The 18,842-nt window shown below is 36.9% G+C and overlaps 4 protein-coding genes across 8 annotated transcripts; all 4 read left to right on the top strand.

The window, feature by feature from the left end:
- The first annotated feature begins 931 nt into the window (after positions 1-931).
- On the top strand, positions 932-9,631 carry LOC111788108 (carbon catabolite repressor protein 4 homolog 6). Of its 2 annotated transcripts, none has more exons than XM_023668302.1 (15): positions 932-1,102; positions 1,192-1,603; positions 2,426-2,592; positions 3,549-3,614; positions 4,308-4,360; positions 5,002-5,083; positions 5,888-5,928; positions 6,128-6,209; positions 6,470-6,562; positions 6,679-6,711; positions 6,800-6,888; positions 6,983-8,009; positions 8,148-8,233; positions 8,475-8,561; positions 9,213-9,631. In XM_023668302.1, the coding sequence occupies exons 1-15, from the start codon at positions 995-997 to the stop codon at positions 9,277-9,279; spliced, it is 2,493 nt and encodes an 830-aa protein (XP_023524070.1). In that variant the 5' UTR covers positions 932-994; the 3' UTR covers positions 9,280-9,631. The 2 variants fall into 2 exon arrangements, with proteins under 2 accessions (XP_023524070.1, XP_023524069.1); XM_023668301.1 differs by having other exon boundaries at positions 5,885-5,928; positions 8,475-8,562; positions 9,214-9,628.
- A 775-nt stretch (positions 9,632-10,406) lies between these two features.
- On the top strand, positions 10,407-12,570 carry LOC111788328 (cytochrome b-c1 complex subunit 7-2). Its single transcript, XM_023668657.1, has 4 exons — positions 10,407-10,635; positions 10,747-10,904; positions 11,301-11,348; positions 12,291-12,570. The coding sequence occupies exons 1-4, from the start codon at positions 10,542-10,544 to the stop codon at positions 12,357-12,359; spliced, it is 369 nt and encodes a 122-aa protein (XP_023524425.1). The 5' UTR covers positions 10,407-10,541; the 3' UTR covers positions 12,360-12,570.
- A 241-nt stretch (positions 12,571-12,811) lies between these two features.
- LOC111788242 (U-box domain-containing protein 1-like) lies at positions 12,812-14,982 on the top strand. Of its 4 annotated transcripts, XM_023668534.1 has the most exons (3): positions 12,812-13,147; positions 13,234-13,243; positions 13,327-14,982. In XM_023668534.1, the coding sequence occupies exon 3, from the start codon at positions 13,837-13,839 to the stop codon at positions 14,797-14,799; it is 963 nt and encodes a 320-aa protein (XP_023524302.1). In that variant the 5' UTR covers positions 12,812-13,147; positions 13,234-13,243; positions 13,327-13,836; the 3' UTR covers positions 14,800-14,982. The 4 variants fall into 4 exon arrangements, with proteins under 4 accessions (XP_023524302.1, XP_023524301.1, XP_023524300.1 ...); XM_023668533.1 differs by lacking the exon at positions 13,234-13,243; XM_023668532.1 differs by having other exon boundaries at positions 13,234-14,982.
- A 799-nt stretch (positions 14,983-15,781) lies between these two features.
- Positions 15,782-18,555, top strand: LOC111788189. The gene is made up of 2 exons (XM_023668448.1): positions 15,782-16,675; positions 17,726-18,555. Exons 1-2 carry the CDS (start codon positions 16,166-16,168, stop codon positions 18,500-18,502), a joined length of 1,287 nt encoding a protein of 428 aa, XP_023524216.1. The 5' UTR covers positions 15,782-16,165; the 3' UTR covers positions 18,503-18,555.
- Positions 18,556-18,842: the final 287 nt, after the last annotated feature.

Genomic DNA, 18,842 nt, shown 5'->3' with positions numbered 1-18,842 from the left:
ATTCAAATATTTAAAAGTTATATAGCAAAGTTTAGATATATATATATATATATATATATATATATTTTTTTTGTTAATTTAATCATAATTTTTTTTTTCTTTTGTCGAGTTATTCAACTCCCAAAATGGCTGACGAATGGAGTAGTTGACTCATCATTTATCCGTATGAGTCTCCTACTCTTATGGATACGTTCTATGATATATCTAAAGAAAGAGTGGCGGCCTCTGATTGATAGAAACCTGCCTTTGATTGGCTCCCTTCCTTTGCGTCAAGGAATTATGTGGAGTCCGTCATGGAAAGCTCTTCCTTCTAAGAAAGTCAATGGTAGAGGAATCAAACTGTCTCACGACGTTCTAAACCCAACTCACGTACCACTTGAATCGGCGAACAACCGAACCCTTGGGACCTTCTTCAACTCCAGGATGTGATGAGTCGACATTGAATTGCTAAACGACTCTGTCGATAAGAGCTGTTGCGAGTCATCAGCCTGTTATCCTTAACGTACCTTTGATCCGTTGAGCGAGAGCCCTTCCACATGGAACTCTCGAATCACTATGAGCGACTTTCGTCTCTGTTCAACAAGTCGATCTCACAGCCATGCAAGCTTATACCATTATACTCATCGTCTTTGTGTTTGTTGAGCCGAGGGAGAGTCAATTCTAAAAAAAATTATAACAATAATTTTAAAAAAGAACTCAGATGGCAAGCCTACAATGGTAATTTAACATATATTTTGTTAATGGGAGATGCGTGAAATTTGATCGAACCCATGAAAACGCTGATCAATACGATTAGATCAAACGGCTGAAAAAGCGAGAGTCGTAATCTGCAGTTCCCCGGGGCTCTCCACGATCAAATCTCTACCGTCCATTTGGATCATATAGAATGTGCAGTTATAATTGGCTATGGTTTAAAATGTTTGCCTTTGATTGTAGGAAATGGTTAAAAGTGAAAGATTCGTCCCCGAGTCTTCACATTCTCTCCCGCCATTCAATGAGGCGCGCTGCTACTCCTCCTCCTCCGCTCCATCAACTGTCCGCCGCCGTCTCCACCGCCACTGCTGCCGCCGACACATCTGCTGCCATGTCTTCTCGTCCTCCAGTATGTTACAGCTTCCCGTTGTTAATGTCATTTTAGAAGGATCTATTCTTTTCGATGTTGAACAGTAACTTCATTTTTCCGGTTTGCAGTACCGAGGTGGCCGGTCAGGACGCGGCAGAGGATTCTCGTCGGAACGGCCATATTCTGGCGGTAGAGGTCAATTCGTCACCGGTGATTCTCATTTCCAGTCTGTTCGGGAGTCCAACCTAGGGTTCCGTCAAGGAGAGAGAGGAGGCTTTGTGAACAAGGCGGGATCGTATGCTGCACCTCAGAATCCTAGACCTCCGTCTTTTGGTGGAAATCACCAATTCCGACAGGCTCCAGCTCACACTCAAAGGCACCAGTATCGGGGACCTTATCCTCACACTTACAACCAGCAGCCACCGCCTTTTCATCAAAATCAAGGTGTTCGTACGCCGCAGCAATTTCGACCTCGCCCTCCGAAGCCGTTAGATTTCCGCCATTGGGATTATGCAAGGACACCTCCTCCAGCTACTTGCGGTAATTTGCTTTCTCTTCCTTCTGTTGAATACGTAAAGGGAACTTGACGCTTGTTTTAGTTTTCAAAATTTTCAGTAAGTTCTTTACTGGAGTTCAGTAGTTATCATAAGGATGGGGAGACTAAAACACTCCGAGTGTTGGACACTTACATACCAGTAGTTCACTTGATTTAACGGTTGAAGGGTAGAATTTCAGATTAATTTATTGAAGTTTGGTAGGTTTGACGTGTGAATCGGAGTATAGAATTGGATTTGTTCGCTTGATTTAAAAGATAAAGAAGTCGTTCCTTTTTTAGTGCAAGTCTATGAGTATGTTCGGTTCATTGTAAGTCTTCAGCTGCATCTTCTGAACCCTGAACAATGGATGATTTAGACAACTTTTTAGGAGGTTCCAATACCATTTGTAAGGAATTGCCACTCACTTTATCTACCGACAGTTTATTTCGCGAATTTTGACGTTTAAGATGATTTTATTGACGTCCTATGCATGCATCAAATAATTAGAGAAAGGGATTGATTAGGGACGGGGAAGGAAGGAAAGGATTTTTTTTATTTTAAAAAAAGGGTCTTATCTGGGATGCTTTAGCAGAAGCCCAGAAAATTAATGATATACCAGACCACCAAAAATTCACTCCGCCACTCAAATAATCCTGTTCTCATAAGCCGTATCTTCAAAAAGTATCTCCAACCATTATCCCATTGACTGTTTGCTTTGCCCATGCAATAGAATGAATGCCCATGCTATAGAATCATTGACCTGATGGGGAAGACCCAAATTATTCTGCTACAATTATTTACTTGTTTTTGTTTTGGTGTTGTACAGAGAGGTTTACAATTCTTTCATACAACATCTTAGCGGATTACCTTGCCATGGACCACAAGCAAAAGCTCTACCATCATATTCCCCATTACATGTTGGATTGGGAATGGAGGAAAAATAATATATTGTTTGAGCTTGGATTATGGTCTACTGACATAATGTGCTTTCAGGTAATGGTAGATGTATATTATGCCTTCACTTGACATATAGTTATGGTTTAAAATATGCCAGGTACCTTGTCTACAAGTGTTGTGACTGGACACTAATTTTGTCTTAATTTCATTTGAAGTTCAAACTTTGCAAACTCTGTTTTTTGAATTTTTATTGCTTGAAAAAAAAAAAAAAAAAAAAGGAAAAGATAGACTAAATTCCATGTGATAAAAACACTGTCAATATTGAAAGTGAAAGACGTTAAGATTTCTGTATTTGCAGTCAGTGGTTTGACATGGATTGTAAGGATATCCTTTTCTGCCCGTATGCTTTACATTAGTGTCTTCAACAATTTGACGTAGCAATCAAAATAATTGGTGTATGAGGAAGAGAGAGAGCTCAAACTTATTTGAAATGATTAATGTTCCTGGAACTCTTTTAGCCGCAGGGCATAGTATTAAGGAGGATTTTTTTTCACTTGTTTGGTATGCGATTATTCAAAGACTCCAGCACGAGTTTTATGCCTCATGCTCTTAATTGCAACCTGATGATACTTTAGTGTATGGCTTGAAAGATCATTGGAAGAAATTGAAATTTCAAAGTTGTCATGAGTTGGTATTCTAAATTTTGAATCCTCGAGAGGCTCTCCATTCATTTTTGTAAAATGTTGGAACATAGTAAAAAAATGATTTTGGACATATTTCAATCTTTTGTATATACCTATTACAACTTTGGGTTATTTGATTTGATCTACTTTATTTATTTTGTTAGCTATCAATCTATTGACATTTCTGATTTTTTTTTTGTCTAAAGTCCAGGCATGTTAAACATGCATTCAGTTCTTTATATAGTGGCATGTGCATGTAATTGTGCATTAGTGTTGACGAGGAATTTTACATTTCTATTTTTATTTTGATACCATTTAACCTTTAATTTACTCATATATGGGCCCGCTGTGTACAAAATTTTTCCCCAGGAGATTGATAGATTCCCTGACTTGGAGGAAGCATTGAAACTTCGTGGGTTCAGTGGCATTTGGAAGGTAAGCTTAGAATGTGCTAGAGGTCTTTTAGACTGGAAATTGTGTTGACCATGTTCAAACCTTTTCTTGATTTCAATATATTGTTGCCAATTAAAACCCATGATTTGGTTGTGCATTATCTACTCCAAACAACAATTTTTTTTCTGTATTTGGTTGTTACATGAGATGAGATTGTAATTTCAAAATTGTTATTTCTTGGTGCACATAGTTGTTAGCTTACGGTAGGATTGTCGTTTTTTTTAATTTTGGTCAAGGATTCTTTTCCCGAAAGAACCTTTGATTTTCCATCTTTTTTGTGATTTTCCAGCAGTCAATTATGAATGAACATAGTTGCTCACCATTTTTGGTCAGTTAGGATCTCAAAGTATCATATAGTAATGGATGGTATAATATCTTTATCACTAGTAATTATTTAATGTAACAAATATGTCTGAGAAAATAAAACAGAAGGTCCCCATCCCATTTTATTTTTTAAAATTCTTTTTAGATGGAGGAACAGTTTTAGTTGTGTGTAATGAATATTTTAATTTGCAGCACATAAGTGCAAGTCGAATCTTAAATTTTAATCTAATGGAATGATGATCACAATAGAAACGTTGAATTCTCTGAAAATTTGGCTCTTGCCTGATTGTTTGATTGAAATAGTTCTAAGATTCTTGTTGAGAGTCTGATTATATATTGATTAAGGTGTAGATGCGTACTGGACCTCCAGTTGATGGTTGTGCAATCTTTTGGCGAGTATCAAGGTATTGAGATTCATTAATAATTATTTATGAACCTTTTTTTGTATGCAGTATTTAGCTTATTTAGTCTCAAAAGCAGGGGGACAGGTTATCAAGGCAGTAGTTAGAAAGAATTTTAACATCATCCTGTTAAGATGCAGAAGTGTCGGATACTTGTATGGAGCCCTCATTTTGATTACATGTGATACAACCTTACTGCATTCTTTTTAATTAATGTCATATAATTTAGGATTTCAATTCATGGTTTGTGTTGTTATGCACGCACTAGATTTTTTGAACTGACTGTCTAAGTTGTTAAGATTCCTCGTATTGCTTTATGAAATGGGTACTAGGAAATTTTGTAGCTGTCATTTGCTGTAAACTGATACAGGTAACTCTGTCATGATTAGGATTCTGTTCAGATGTCATCTCGAAATACTGTAATTATTTTAGTTTGTTTTTTGAACAAGAACAAAACTTTTCCTTGATATAATGAAAAGAGACTAAATCTCGAAAATTACGAACTCCATAAAGGAGGAAGAAAAATGGAAGTAACAATAAAGCACATAAAAAGTTGCAATTGAAGGATAAAATATCCGGTACACATTTGCGAAGTTTGTTCTGTTGAAGTGTTCTGAAATTTGATATTATGATTTTGTTCATAGGTTCAAGCTTCTTCACGAGGAGTATATTGAGTTCAATAAACTTGGACTTCGGGACAATGTTGCCCAGATATGTGTTCTTGAGGTGTACATCATATTCCGCTTGCTTCATCTAGTGTAAAAATTTGATTGTGTTGTGTGATCTAGTTTGTGTATGTTTGTATTAAATATATCCGAAGCACGCATCCATCCTAATGTAGACATGTTGATGCCTACTGATATGGTAATGCCAGCCAGTTGAATTTAAGAATCCTCATAAACGCTTTGAATATGCAAACCCCTGGTTCGCAAATGCTAACACCCTCAAAGCAAGTTGATTTCATTCCAAATGATTGCAACTCTTTGGAATTTGATCTAACAACCCTATTTAAGAATAAGACCTTTTGATCTAAATATATCCAAGAACCTCAAAACAAGGAATCACCCCAAGGAAAAATGAGATTCAGATTATCTTGTTGATCAAATATCTCAAGGCAAGAACACTTGTTTGATATATGAATCACTCACAAGCAGGATCGATCATGTCATGCTTGAATGATTCTAAACATGCAATCTAAACTACAAAGATTTGCAAAGAAACTTAGCCCTTAGCTAAAAAAAAGCACAAATGCTCTATTTGTTACATTTTCCAAGTCTTCTTTACAAAAACACTTATGAAATACATCAATAAAACACCATAAGTCTAGATTATGATCCACCCAAAATTTGTAACCATCTAAGACTAAATGAAGTCCACTTTGCATGATTGCGATGTCTTGTTTCATATCAATTCAACCATGAATTTATGTGTATGTATCTATTTTAATTCAAATTCATTGACCGGTTTTTTATTGATTATCACTTGCATTTAATAATTTGTTGCTCAGTAGTATTTTTTGTTGAACAGCAGAGTCAGGACAATGCTGACAATTCAGTTACTCCACCAGTTAGGTAAATTAGGAGTTATCTTTTGCTATTAAGCTCTCTTTGCTGTCTTTAAGTTAATTAGTCTTGAGGAAGCTTCATGAACAATGGTATTAATTATTTAGGTTAATTAAACATTTGATCTTTCATTTCATGATTTTTCCTTTAGAATTAATTTAGAGCTCCCTTGATATTTGTTCTTTTTTCTTCCCCTTTATCTTTGCAGCGTATCAAATCTCAATAAAGTTGTAATATGTAATATACATGTCCTGTACAACCCTAAAAGAGGAGAAATCAAGCTTGGCCAGGTATTCTCTGATTGAACTTCTCAGGTTCTATTCTCTTCAGCAGATAGAGTAGATAGATCAGTACAGTTGCTGCTCCTTATTAGTCCTTGATACTGCAAGTCAGCATTATGCTGCTAAAATTTTCCTCATAATGCAATTCTAAAGCTCCAGTGAAGATGTATGGGGGCATGCATTAGGCCCTCTGTATAGCTATCATGTCAAGTTACAAATCTTTTCATGATTGCTTTTGTAAGCTTAGCTTTTATGTTACTTGTAAACAGGTCAGGGTTCTCTTGGAGAAGGCTGATTCCATTTCAAAACTCTGGGACAATGCTCCAATTGTTCTCTGCGGGGATTTTAACTGTACACCCAAGGTTATCTTGTTACGCATTCTTATTAGTCCCTCGAAGTAAATGTGTGATGCAGTTTGATCTTTTGATGTCTTTAATTTTAATTTTCTTTAATACGATTACGGTTTCTTTAATTGCAGAGTGCATTATATAACTTCATTACGGAACAAAAGGTAAAACTTTTTAAAGGGCTGTCTCCATGTTAATAGTCAAGATGTCTAGCAGAAATCCTATAATCAATGTATTTTCACTCTATTACAGTTGGATTTGTCTGGATTGGACAGAGACAAGGTTTCAGGTCAAGCTTCTGCTGAGATTCATCAACCTTCACCACTCTATCATAATCCTCGGTAATTTTTGCTCTGGCTGATAGTCTGCAATGCGACCGTCGTAAGGATAGGTGGTTTATGCACAAATCAAACTAAGACCTTGTCAAATGTGCAGGCTTCAGACTGTCAATGTTTCAGTTCCTCTCCAACTGAGGTCAGAGTCTAGAGATATTGAAATGAAGCCAGATAGTTCTCTATCTGACACACAGAAACAAGATCGTCCACATCTTCCACCGGTGAACCTCTCGTTGCCACCTGATAGTAATTGCAGTGTCTTTGATGCATCTGATAATTCTTGTAACGATCTCCAACTTGGAATGAAGGGTATTACTCTTCATTCTGAAGGGCAAAAGGAAAGCCAGCATAGTACTTCTTTTGACCCCAAAAGTGTAGCTGGCTGCGAAAAGATAGACAGCTTCAATGAAAGTTCAATCACATGTCCTAAAGATGAGTTTACTGTTGATCATACCAGTGAAAAAGTCGGCGACTTAGACTCTTCTTCAGGAACTGACCTTGAAGAACTTCATCTGAATGTAACTGAGAAACAACAGATGGAGAATGTTCATACCTCTCGTTTCAACCATAAATCTTCTACGGATGGTTTTGATATGGACCACAATTTTCACATGGAAAGAAAAAACAGTGTCGATAATATTATCTTAGATGATGCACAGCTTGATTCACCGACAAATTTATTGGACACGAAGAATGCTCCTCTTACATCTACTCGCCAAAACTCCGTGGCTGACAGTGCTAGAAATAGTGAAGCTGGCCCATCATTGTCTTCGCTCAGCATTCACTCAGCAGCAATGGATGAGAGACCTAAGGTTTTAGTCTCAGATGAGCAGGATGTAGCCACGTTAGATGGAGGCTTAACGGAGGATGATCGTACGTTTCTCTCAGCTCTGCATGATGTTGACGATCCCTTTTCATCCGAGATTCATCTAACTGTTGGCCATTCACACACTGGAGTTGAAGATGCTTTGTTACCAGGCTTGAATACTAAGCCTTTTGAGGTTGAAAATATTATTTATGATCCCTCATCATGGACTCCAATGGAAATAGAAACTGCAACTGGCAATGCAGACTGTCCCTTAATCGAACACCCTCTAAAGCTTAGAAGCACATATACAGAAGTTGAGGTAGAAGATTCTATCAATATATTTCTTTTCCTCCAATGCAAATGTTGACAACCACTTGATATGATTCTTTTTCTTTTTCCTAAATGTATTCTTCCTTTGGAAACACTTCCGTGATTTTCTAGTATGGCGTATTTGCAGGACTTTTCCGGGACCAGAGACTTGAATGGCGAACCCCTGGCGACTAGTTACAATAGGTGTTTTCTGGGCACTGTTGACTATATATGGTAAAGTACTTCATAAGTTGATGAATCTTATTAAAGTAGTGCTTGTTTTATCTGGAATTTAAGTTATTTTGCCGGAAAAAAGATGTTTTGTTTGAACTTGCATAGGCTATATTAGAAATTGATTTATCAAATTAGTACTTTGACTTCATTATAATTTCAGAATCATCACTTTCTGATTCTTTTTCATCCATCTATCTATCTATCGATATATATCATCGCGTTCTGTTTAATATTTGCATAGGCGTTCAGAAGGTCTCCAGACGGTTAGGGTGCTTGCTCCTATAAAGAAACAAGTCATGCAGCAGTTGACTCCTGGATTTCCTACAAAGGTAAGATATCTATACTTAAAAGTTGGTTTTAAAATTCAAGAATTGGAGTGTTTTGGAAATTGGTGGTCGTTGAACATGCTCAGGTCCTTGCAAATGCGGCTAGTAATTTCAGGTCATTACAGACTATATTTTGTTACCGGTTTTAGATAGGAACTTTTTGTATCCCTTTTCATCATATCAATGAATGGTTACGGTTTCCTAACAAAAATAATACAAACTATTTAGTTTTCTTTTTGCATTTTTCTGCTTTTTTGGGTAGAAATTGCTAGTTCTAGTTCTAGTTCTAGTTCTAGTTCCCCCCCCTAATACTATTTTGTTCATATTTAGAAGTTTAATGAATTGATATATTATTGTCAGACATGGTCAACAATTAATGATAGTTGTACATAAATTTTTCATACTCTCTTCAAAAGTCTCTCCTCTCCCATGGTGTGGAGGGATCCTTCACCAGTGTCGATGAATGGCACGTGGCACGTGCACCGCCCTGTGGCAACACCTGAGCGTGTCTTGACGATACTGCTCATTACTCGAGTTTCTTTAAAGAATCGTTACCACTTTTTGAAGCTTAACTTCTTGCTTCTTCTTTTTTTTTTTTTTTTTTTTTTTTTTTTTTTTTTTTTTTTTTTTTTTTTTTTTTTTTTTTTTTTTTNGAAATGGGGCAGCGATCACATTGCCCTAGCTACAGAATTGGCGTTTACAAGGAGTCATGAAGTGTGATAATATGAGTCTTATAAGCTAATAATAGTAATTGAATAATTCCCCTTGCAATTAGTGGGTTCTTTATTCATGGAACTGAACTGGTTTCAAGGGCAGCGGGGCCTGCAGGTACAAGTGTCAATTTGAGAGGACGGTCAGCATTTTTCTAATACTTTTTTTTAAATATTTATTTTTAAAGATTTTGTTGGTGGATGATGCCTAGTTTCAGGTTACTTAAGAGCTGATGATGTCTATAACTTTCAAAAGAAAAGCTAATGTCTTTATTCCCTTAGTTATTTGGTTTGGATGAGCTGTGCCAATGTTTCCTTACACATTCATCTTCAAGTAATGCTATCCATCGTTATTTCTATAAGCTTGTCTTTTTTTTCTTTTTTATTTTATTTTTATTTTTTAATAAATCCTTTTCATTTCTATATTTTATTTGGTTTGAAGAGCTAAATATGTGTGAATCTGAGCATAACTAAGTTCTATTATCATCATAAAAACTAATGGCTTATTCCTCTGTTATAACCATGGTTTAACTTTTTTTTTAAAAAATAAAATTAAATAATTGTTTCGTCGATGATTTTTTTAATATTTATTAGATTTATATATTAACTAGCGTGACTTGACCCACTAAGACTTGCATCGATTCGGGTAAGGAATTTTCAAGTCACTAAGACTCGCATTCGGACAAGGAATTCTTGTTTATAACATAAAAAGTGGGGAGGGTGGTACAAAGATTTCTTGTCATTGCTAAATGAAATTGGAGACGAGATTAAATCCCTCTCGTTCCTGTCTTAATTATTATGGCTTATAGTTATAATTTGTTAAAAAGACTTAAATTATGTTGGTTGAGACCTATAGTTATATATATATTTTTAACATTTTTATTTTTATTGTGATATTATGGTTGAGAATAAATTTAAAAAATAAAAAATAAAACAAAAAATCTCTCCGGGGAATCCCTTCACCTTAAAAATAAATAAATAATTTAAAATATAAAAACGGCAAGCTTTCTTGCCTAGTGGATATCTCTATGGTCGCCCAGTTGAGGAATTTGGGTCCAACAAGATGTTGGGCCATATATTGGGCCTTATACTTAACAGGCCGGCCCAATTGTAAGGCTCAAATTGGGAGCAGTCGCAAAAATCTTACAAGGGAAACAGCTCAACCAGGCGATTCTTCCAGAAAACCGGAGAAACGCGGAGAAAGGCGAAGCCGAAGTGGGCACTGAGAAAATCAGAGAGAATTTTTGTGGAGGGAGAAGCAGAGAGATCGAAATGGCTTCTTTTCTGCAGTCGCTCATTGACCCAAAGAAGAACTGGTTCGCTCGTCAACACATGAAAGCGCTCACCCAGCGCCTCCGTAATTATGGTAAAAAAAAACAAACCTAATTGTTTGTTGTGCGTTGATCTTTCTTTTAGCGTTAATTTTTAATTTTTTTTCTCTATGGAGATTGATTTTGGTTTGTATTAATATTTTTAGGACTTCGGTACGACGATCTGTACGATCCGTATTACGATATTGATGTGAAGGAGGCTTTGAATCGACTTCCTAGGGAGATTGTGGATGCGCGCAATCAGCGTCTGAAGCGGGCCATGGACCTTTCCATGAAGCATCAGTATCTTCCTGAGAATCTACAGGTTCTCTTCTACTATGGTTGTTTATTTCCCCTTTTAGATCAGTTCATAGCCTCGTGGAAAAACAGAAATGTGTTGGTTGTTTATCATTATTGAATACCTAAATGCTACGATTTGTTCGATGAAGTGGTTTCACTACGAGCGGGGAAGGAGGAAGTGTTACCACAATGTTTTGTTTATGTGTTTTGGCTTAATTGTACATGGTCTTAAGATAGTTGTTGAACGTGCACTATTCTCAGTAGTTGGGATTCATTGTTGAACTCGATGGTTAAGTTTCTTTATGGTCACAGGAATTTAACTGGTAATGATATTGGATTAATTGGTTTTCCCAAACTAAGTACAGCAAGCCAAATAATGTTTAGATGGCTATTCATTTGAATATTTGTAACTTTTTGGCAGGCCATGCAAACACCATTCAGGAGCTATCTCCAGGAAATGCTGGCACTTGTAAGTCCTATTATTTCATATCACCTGCTTTGTCATTTTTAGTGAATAAATGTCTGGCTTTGTTCTTAGAAATAAGGCAGCTGCTCTATGTCGTAGTGTCGGTCATAGTTCTTGAGTTTGTATCCTATTGAACTGTATTTGGGAGTTATTGATTTTGATATTATTTACCATCTGTTAGCTTAAATGGCATCTTTTTATCTACTTTCAGCTCAATTATTTTTTTGATGTACTTCTACCGTGATCTAATTTCCCCTTTGAGGCTTCTCGCTCTGTTCTCTGTTGTTCTTCATGATTTCAGATTTCATGTTCTAGATAAATATCAACTTTGGGGTAGTATGTTTTATTTTGAAGCAAATACATATCTTATATAGGACTTCGTTTGTGGTTGAATAAGAATTCTTAGTCCGTTCTTATTGTAACCCTACTCGGTGAAATTACTTCATCTACAAATGAAAATTATTTGTTGGGCATAAATTTTTATTAGCTGATGAGGATGGAGGGAAAGCCAGGATGGAAACTGTGACAGAACGAATCTTGATTATTTAATGACCACTGCAAATTAATCTGCTTCATTTCTTCTATTTGATTGACAGAGATTCATGACTTTCATTTGCTTAAATTTATTAACTGTGTATTAGTCGAGAGAGCTTCTATGCGATATGCTGCATCCTTTGAGTACTACAACTCCTAAGATTTCTTGGAATATTTCTTAGTCTAGAATACCTTTGGGGATTGTGTGTGCCACATCCTACTGTTGCTTTGTACTTCGCCGTTGACCTATTTTAATCCTTCTAATTTCTTCTGATGACTTCGTTTAGCTAAGTTAAACAATCTAATTTAGTATTGATTTTTTGTTGAATTGGTGTTTATTAAACAGCGGAAAGCAGTGTTAATGAAGCTAAAGTTCATTTTTAATTTTTTTTCTCTGGTTATGTTTTGCAGGTAAAGAAGGAGAGAGCAGAACGCGAGGCTTTGGGAGCATTGCCTCTTTACCAGCGCACCATTCCTTAAGCTTTTTTTTGCTTTTATTTTCTTTTTGGATGGAGTAGATGTCTTTTATTTAAGACAGTTTCTTCCATAAGTTGATGGATTGGAACATACCTCCATAAATTGTTTGTTTCCAACGTTTTTATTTCATCACGAAAGTTTCAGTCGTCATCTGTTCAAGTCATTATTGATATATAATAAGTGTGAAACTTGTTTTATCATCCCGATTGGAATTCGTATTGGCTATTTCTGGGTTGATCTTGTCCCCTTTCCGACTAGGCCTCTTTATATCACCATTGGTTCCATTGTTCAAGCTATATTCCCGCTAATAATAAAATAAAGTGTGAGATCCCATATTGATTGGAGAGGGAATGAAACATTCCTTGTAAGGGTATGGAAACCTCTCCCTAACAGTAGTGCTTTAAAACCGTGAGGCTGACGGCGATATGTAATGTGCCAAAGCGGACAATATTTGCTAGCGGTGGGCTTAGGCTGTTACATAAAGTCTTGACTTTGATTTTCAATTCTTTACTTAGACATATGCTTTTTCAATATTAAGTTACATCTCTATGTAACAACGTTGGGAAGCTAGTAAAATTTCTTCGTTATAGTTTATGGTGGGATCAAGAATTCACTATGTCCATGTTTTCTCGGTGACATGGAATTTCCGGTCCGAGACGATCTTTCACTGTATCATAAACACTCGTGCCCTTCTCCTGCAAATTTCATCAGATTCCCAAGTGAACTCAGCTGTTGATGGAGATGGCATCCCTCAGGAAGGAACAAAATCTTTCCTCTTCATCATCCTCTTGGTGAGTTCCCTCTCTGACTCTGTTTACATTTTGCTCCTTTAATAATGCTACAGCCTACTGCATCTTTTCCTTTCATTCCTTCGCAGTTTTGTGTTGGTATGTCTCCCTGAGCTCCACTTTTTTTGCCCTTAAAGTCGAACATCCTGATTATGATCCGTTAATCTTCTTTTTCAACACAGAATACACTGCACGTCCAAGAACTCGAGAGGAGTTGTACATCGTGATCAGAGCTAAAATGGAAAACCAAAATGGTTGACAACGTCGGTCCGAGTAGAGAGGGAAGGGGATAAATAAAATACTAACCATCAAATCTATTCCCAGTGGAAAACAGGATTCAAGAAGGACAATTCTTATTTATGATAGATTACTTTGTTTGGTGGAGTAATCAACTATGCTGTGTGACGAAACTTTCTTGTTTTCAGCTCCTTGGACGGATCATTCTACAAGGTATATTTCTTTACATCTCCAGCTTGGTTCTTGGATGATTGGATCATTTTCTATCTCCATTTATGTTTACTATTAGAACATTCCTTACCATACTTTGGTATCATCGAAATGATGTTTCCAAAATCCAGCCACTAGCTAGAAAAAAGGGATGCTAATTGATATTAGAGCCAAGATATTGTGATCATTCTCAATCTCTAGGCTTGTATTGTCCATGCTTTTTCCCTGAAGATTGTTTGAGCATCATGTCAGTTGCATCTTTCCAATCATCATCGTCCATGAGGTCGATGAGTGTTGCAACTGCACATAAGAATATAACCCAGTGTGTAGCCGATGCTCGGTCGGATGCTCATGACGTTCAGGGAAAGGCTCTTAAAGACTTGGTTGCCATTACCCAGGTTAGTCCCCTATACAGGAACTTGCTTGCACAAGTAGATGGATCAATTCCAATTCTTATTGCTCTCTCCAAATCATCTTCCTCCACTGTCCAATCCCTTTCACTGTCTATTCTCTTCAATCTATCTCTGAATAATGACATGAAAAAGCTTCTTGCATCAATGGAAACCATTTACCATCTCAATACGCTCATATCCTTGGGCTCGCCCGAGACCGTCAAGTTAGCGTCCTCATTGATTTGTAGTCTTGCAATGCTAGACAAGAACAAGGCTAAGTTTGGGGTAGCAGGTACCATACAGTTGTTGGTTAGAGCACTTACTGTCCCTAGTGTTCCTGCTGCTCATCACCTTCTCTGTTCTCTAGCTGAACTAGGCCAGTTTCATGGAAACTGCACCGTGGCTGTTCGATCAGGAGCCATATCGGTTCTTGTCGACGTAGTGGAGAGTACCAGTGGAGAGGATCTCGCTGGCACTGCTCTTGTTGTTCTCGGTCTCTTGGCTAGATTCGAGGAGGGGTTGAGGGCTTTGATAAAAATCGATCGGATCGTTTATTCAATGGTCAATGTGTTAAAAGGGAGGTGTATGTTGAGTAAAGAAGGTGCAACCGAGATCCTTTTGCGATTGTTCGACGAAAGCGAAGGTTGTTTGAGAGACGCATTGAGGTTCCCGGAGTTTCTAGGCGTCGTTGCAGATCTTTCTGTGAGAGGATCCACAAAAGCTAGAGAAAGAGCTACTCTACTTATGAATAAGATCACGAATAATGACTTGGAGACGTATTCAAATGCCGACTCGGTGTATTCGCCATGGTATTGAAGTTAGTTATGGTCTCTTGTGTTTGTTTATTGCAATGGAACTATGTTTATTTTCTAGTAATAGATTTGATCTCTATGCATTTTAATTACAAGTTTGAAATGTAGTCTTAGTATGTGAGGTGGTTTACATTTGATTTTTTTTTAGTATGATTTTCTAATAACATTCATCATAATTTTGTTAAAATGTTCTAAAATTTTGAATGATTACCATAAAATAATAATATTATCGGGTTGAAGTTATGCAGATTGAGGTATGTGGGGTGAAGTAACGCAGATTTCAATTACAATATACACACGTGTGAATACTTGAATGTCAAGTATGACTCGTAATAATCTATCTTCGGTTCGGGGGTATACGATGATTCTTTCTCGTAATAATCTATCTTCGGTTTGGGGGTATACGATGATTCTTTCGCCATCTGATGTGTTAATTTAACTACTAAAATATCGTCGTCTCCACTCATGATCCTAGCATTACAATTTCATTTTTGTCTAAATTTCGGAGTAAGCGAGCTTCTAGATGTGAGATTTCGTTAGTGATTCTTTATATATATATACACACATACACGTGTGTATATGTACTGTATGTGTATATGTATGTATATATATATGTATAGACGTTAATCGACAAATGTATCGCATATATATTATTAACTTGTATTGTTATAGAGTATGTATATGATAGATTCCGGTGAAAAGTTTTCCTAAGTAAATTGTGAGGACGATATGTAATAAGTAAAAATAGAGTGCTATTAATTTATTTTATTAGATAGTTCAAATGATATATATGATATAGTTGATTAATTGAAAATTTCTATCTAATTTTTTTTTTTAATTTTTTATATTTATATGTTTGTTAACTATTATTTTATTTATTATTTATTTTCAAACGGCTTTTAAAAATAATTTTGAACTGTTTAAAATGTAAACATAACCTAATGTTTTAAAAATATCTCTATCCAATTGAATCTATGAATATGGAATAGAGATTTGTGAGAAACTTAAAATCAGTGGGAACGCAAAGTTGAAGTCCCAAACAAAAGGTATTGGTTCTCTTCGGTTTAAGAAGCGGTGAGCGATCTTTGCCCGACGGCCGAAATTTGTCGATTCGCTTTAATGTTCTCAATCTCTTTGTTCCGGTAAGCTAATCTTCGATTTCATTCTGGTTAGACAAGGATTCCAACTATCTGGATTGTCGGTTTTCATTTCTGTAATGTATGCCCTCTACCTGTTCGACGAAATGCCGCAGTGAAGTTCCAGGCTATGGCAATAGCCACTCCGCTGTTCGATGTTGAACCAACGAAAATATGTGAAGCTACTTCTCGGAATTTTTCAAGGGATTAACTTCATGAAGTGATTTTGGAGGCATGATTATGGCGTATAAGCATTCTCATAGGTTGATGTTCGTCTGTCGCGTAATTCATCTCAACATAACGAGATGCGCTGCGTTGTATTCAAATCCGATGCTATATCACTGCACAGAGGACTCCTTCGACGATCAAGAGCGGCTGCCAGCCGATTGGTACGAGAAGGCATTTCCGAAGATTAAAAAATTGAGCAGCTCATTGAAGAATGTGGATTTGATCGATGGGCGACTTGTTAATGTTAACGACGATTCAACCATTTTGGACGAGCGAATTGAACAGAGAATGCGTATTTTTAAGTCCCTTGTAAGAGTCTTCATTGGTTCTCCATCGGTTCAGAGGAGAGTAACGGAAATGGCTGCATCGACTGCTACAAATTGGCAGCCTCAGGCATGTTTCAGAAACTCAAGCGAAAGAGAGCCAATGGTTGTTGATTCACTCACCAAGGTTAGCAACTTCCTCAACGTGTCTGCCCAACAAAGGAAGCTTGTGCGCCACACCATATGCCCACAGGTTTGTTTAAACAGGAAATACTTAGTCTTTTGTATATATATATATGCTTTATAGTTTCCTCATATGTGAGCTTTGAGTATTAATTTGATTTATAAAGCTAAATGCATGAACAGCTGATGTCCATTGGTGTTTGCTTGCTAGTTGGTTCGATTAATTTCATGGAACAACTGTCCACTCGAGCATAACCCAATTGGTTAAGGGATATGTCCACAACTAATAGGTCAATTATTCGAATCCCCACCCTCACATGCCGTTGAACTCAAAGAAAAAGGAAATTCATGTAACATCCACAATACCTCGATATGGGATTGTTAAGAAACACTAGGATTTTATTGTAGGTAAGTGGCCATTACGAGACATGAATCCTTAACCTCAAAATCTTCGGCTTCGTTAGACCAATGTAGATTTTATCCTAGGTAAGTGGTCATTACGAGTCATGAATCCTTAACCTCAAAATCTTCGGCTCCGTTAGACCAACTTGGATTTTATCCTAGGTAACTGTCCATTACAAGACATGAATCCTTAACCTCAAAATCTTCGGCTTCGTTAGACCAATGTAGATTTTATCCTAGGTAAGTGGTCATTATGAGTCATGAATCCTTAACCTCAAAATCTTCGGCTCCGTTAGACCAACTTGGATTTTATCCTAGGTAACTGTCCATTACAAGACATGAATCCTTAACCTCAAAATCTTCGGCTTCGTTAGACCAATGTAGATTTTATCCTAGGTAAGTGGTCATTATGAGTCATGAATCCTTAACCTCAAAATCTTCGGCTTCGTTAGACCAACGTAGATTTTATCCTAGGTAAGTGGCCATTACGAGACATGAATCCTTAACCTCAAAATCCTCGGCTCCATTAGACCAATGAGTAAGTTTACACACACCTTAACTATTCTTATGGAATAACTATATGATCGTATAGTTGTATAAGTAACTTGTAGGATATTAAATTTTTGATACGTGGTCTCTCTGACTTATCGGGGTTGAGATAAATCACTAGTAACGTAAAAGGATGTTTTGATCTTTTATATATATTCTTTTTTAACAGGCTACACAACATCACATTTGGACTGGTGCATTGGATCATGTGCTGAAAGAGTTAAAAATGGAGCTGGATCCACGGGCTCATCACTCACCCAACGAAGGGATCAAAATGGGGCAGCAAATAGTTTCAAGTTGCCTAAACTTCTTGAATGATGCCACCAATTCAAATACTCACATCACTTCATGGATGCGGCCAGCTCCATTGCAACGCAACGTCGATTCATCGACATCACCAAAATGGGAAGACATGCTCGAGATGTTCACCGATCTAATCGGCACGCTGAAAGACGAAAAGGGTTTGCATCAATATGTGACAAAGCTAGAGGTGATGAAGGAGGGGCTTACACAGATCCGAGACGTGCTAACCGATAAGAGCATTGGATTCAAGGAAGCAAAGCATCAAGAAAGCCTGGTGCAGAAGAAGCTTTCAAAGACGCTGGGCCACTCATCCAGGTGCTTGTTCACTCTCTTACTTTACTATCTTTTTGGGCATTTTAGGGATGTAGAAGTGGACCTTTGTGGTGGGTTGTTGAAGGCTGCTGAGAAGGAGAAGTATTTGGTGTTCATGGGGAGGATCTTGAGCTGTGATGAGGAGAGGGTTGTTTGGAATGGGGTGAGGCAGCTTGATAGAGCAATGGGGCTTTTTAAATTTGTTTGGGAAACGGCTGGAATGAAGGGGGATTTGGTGTTGCAAGGCCATTTGTTTTGTGTTGGAGCTGAGGATAGTAGGCAGCTTAGTTATAAAGGAAATGTTTATTTATTGCATCAGATCAGTTTATAAATAAAGAACGATTCGTTAATGAGTTCGACATAATGAGATAACGATTCGTTTAATAGTCATTTTCTTAAGTTAGTGACTCACTTTGTTGAGATTCAAATTTTGAGATGAAAATGGAAGTTGAAGTTGAAAGTAGAGACGCTCGTGGGGCAAGGACATGAGAATCATTCCCCGTCTCTATCCTCGCGAAATTCTCTATTTATTTTTGGGAGAATCGGGTTCTCGCATGTAATTTTTCTCTCTTTGAAAAAATAATTATTTAAAAATTTTCATTTTTTAATATAATATTGGTTAAAAAAATCCTGATGAATTAATATATTTCATAAGAAAAAAAAAAAAAAAT

Source organism: Cucurbita pepo, chromosome LG02, assembly GCF_002806865.2.
Source record: "Cucurbita pepo subsp. pepo cultivar mu-cu-16 chromosome LG02, ASM280686v2, whole genome shotgun sequence".
In the NCBI taxonomy this organism is placed as follows: domain Eukaryota; kingdom Viridiplantae; phylum Streptophyta; class Magnoliopsida; order Cucurbitales; family Cucurbitaceae; genus Cucurbita; species Cucurbita pepo.
Note: the sequence above shows the minus strand (reverse complement) of the source record. Positions and strands in the feature narration are given on the sequence as shown.

Excerpts from the sequence above, each read along its gene's own strand:
- LOC111788242 (XM_023668533.1), top strand. The coding sequence starts at position 13,837 with ATGTCAGTTGCATCTTTCCAATCATCATCGTCCATGAGGTCGATGAGT.
- LOC111788189 (XM_023668448.1), top strand. The coding sequence starts at position 16,166 with ATGATTATGGCGTATAAGCATTCTCATAGGTTGATGTTCGTCTGTCGC. Across the intron at positions 16,676-17,725 it reads GCCACACCATATGCCCACAG|GCTACACAACATCACATTTG; the intron begins GTTTGTTTAAAC and ends CTTTTTTAACAG.
- LOC111788108 (XM_023668301.1), top strand. The coding sequence starts at position 995 with ATGAGGCGCGCTGCTACTCCTCCTCCTCCGCTCCATCAACTGTCCGCC. Across the intron at positions 6,712-6,799 it reads ACTTCATTACGGAACAAAAG|TTGGATTTGTCTGGATTGGA; the intron begins GTAAAACTTTTT and ends ACTCTATTACAG. Across the intron at positions 8,234-8,474 it reads GGCACTGTTGACTATATATG|GCGTTCAGAAGGTCTCCAGA; the intron begins GTAAAGTACTTC and ends ATATTTGCATAG.
- LOC111788328 (XM_023668657.1), top strand. The coding sequence starts at position 10,542 with ATGGCTTCTTTTCTGCAGTCGCTCATTGACCCAAAGAAGAACTGGTTC. Across the intron at positions 10,636-10,746 it reads CCAGCGCCTCCGTAATTATG|GACTTCGGTACGACGATCTG; the intron begins GTAAAAAAAAAC and ends TAATATTTTTAG. Across the intron at positions 11,349-12,290 it reads TCCAGGAAATGCTGGCACTT|GTAAAGAAGGAGAGAGCAGA; the intron begins GTAAGTCCTATT and ends TATGTTTTGCAG.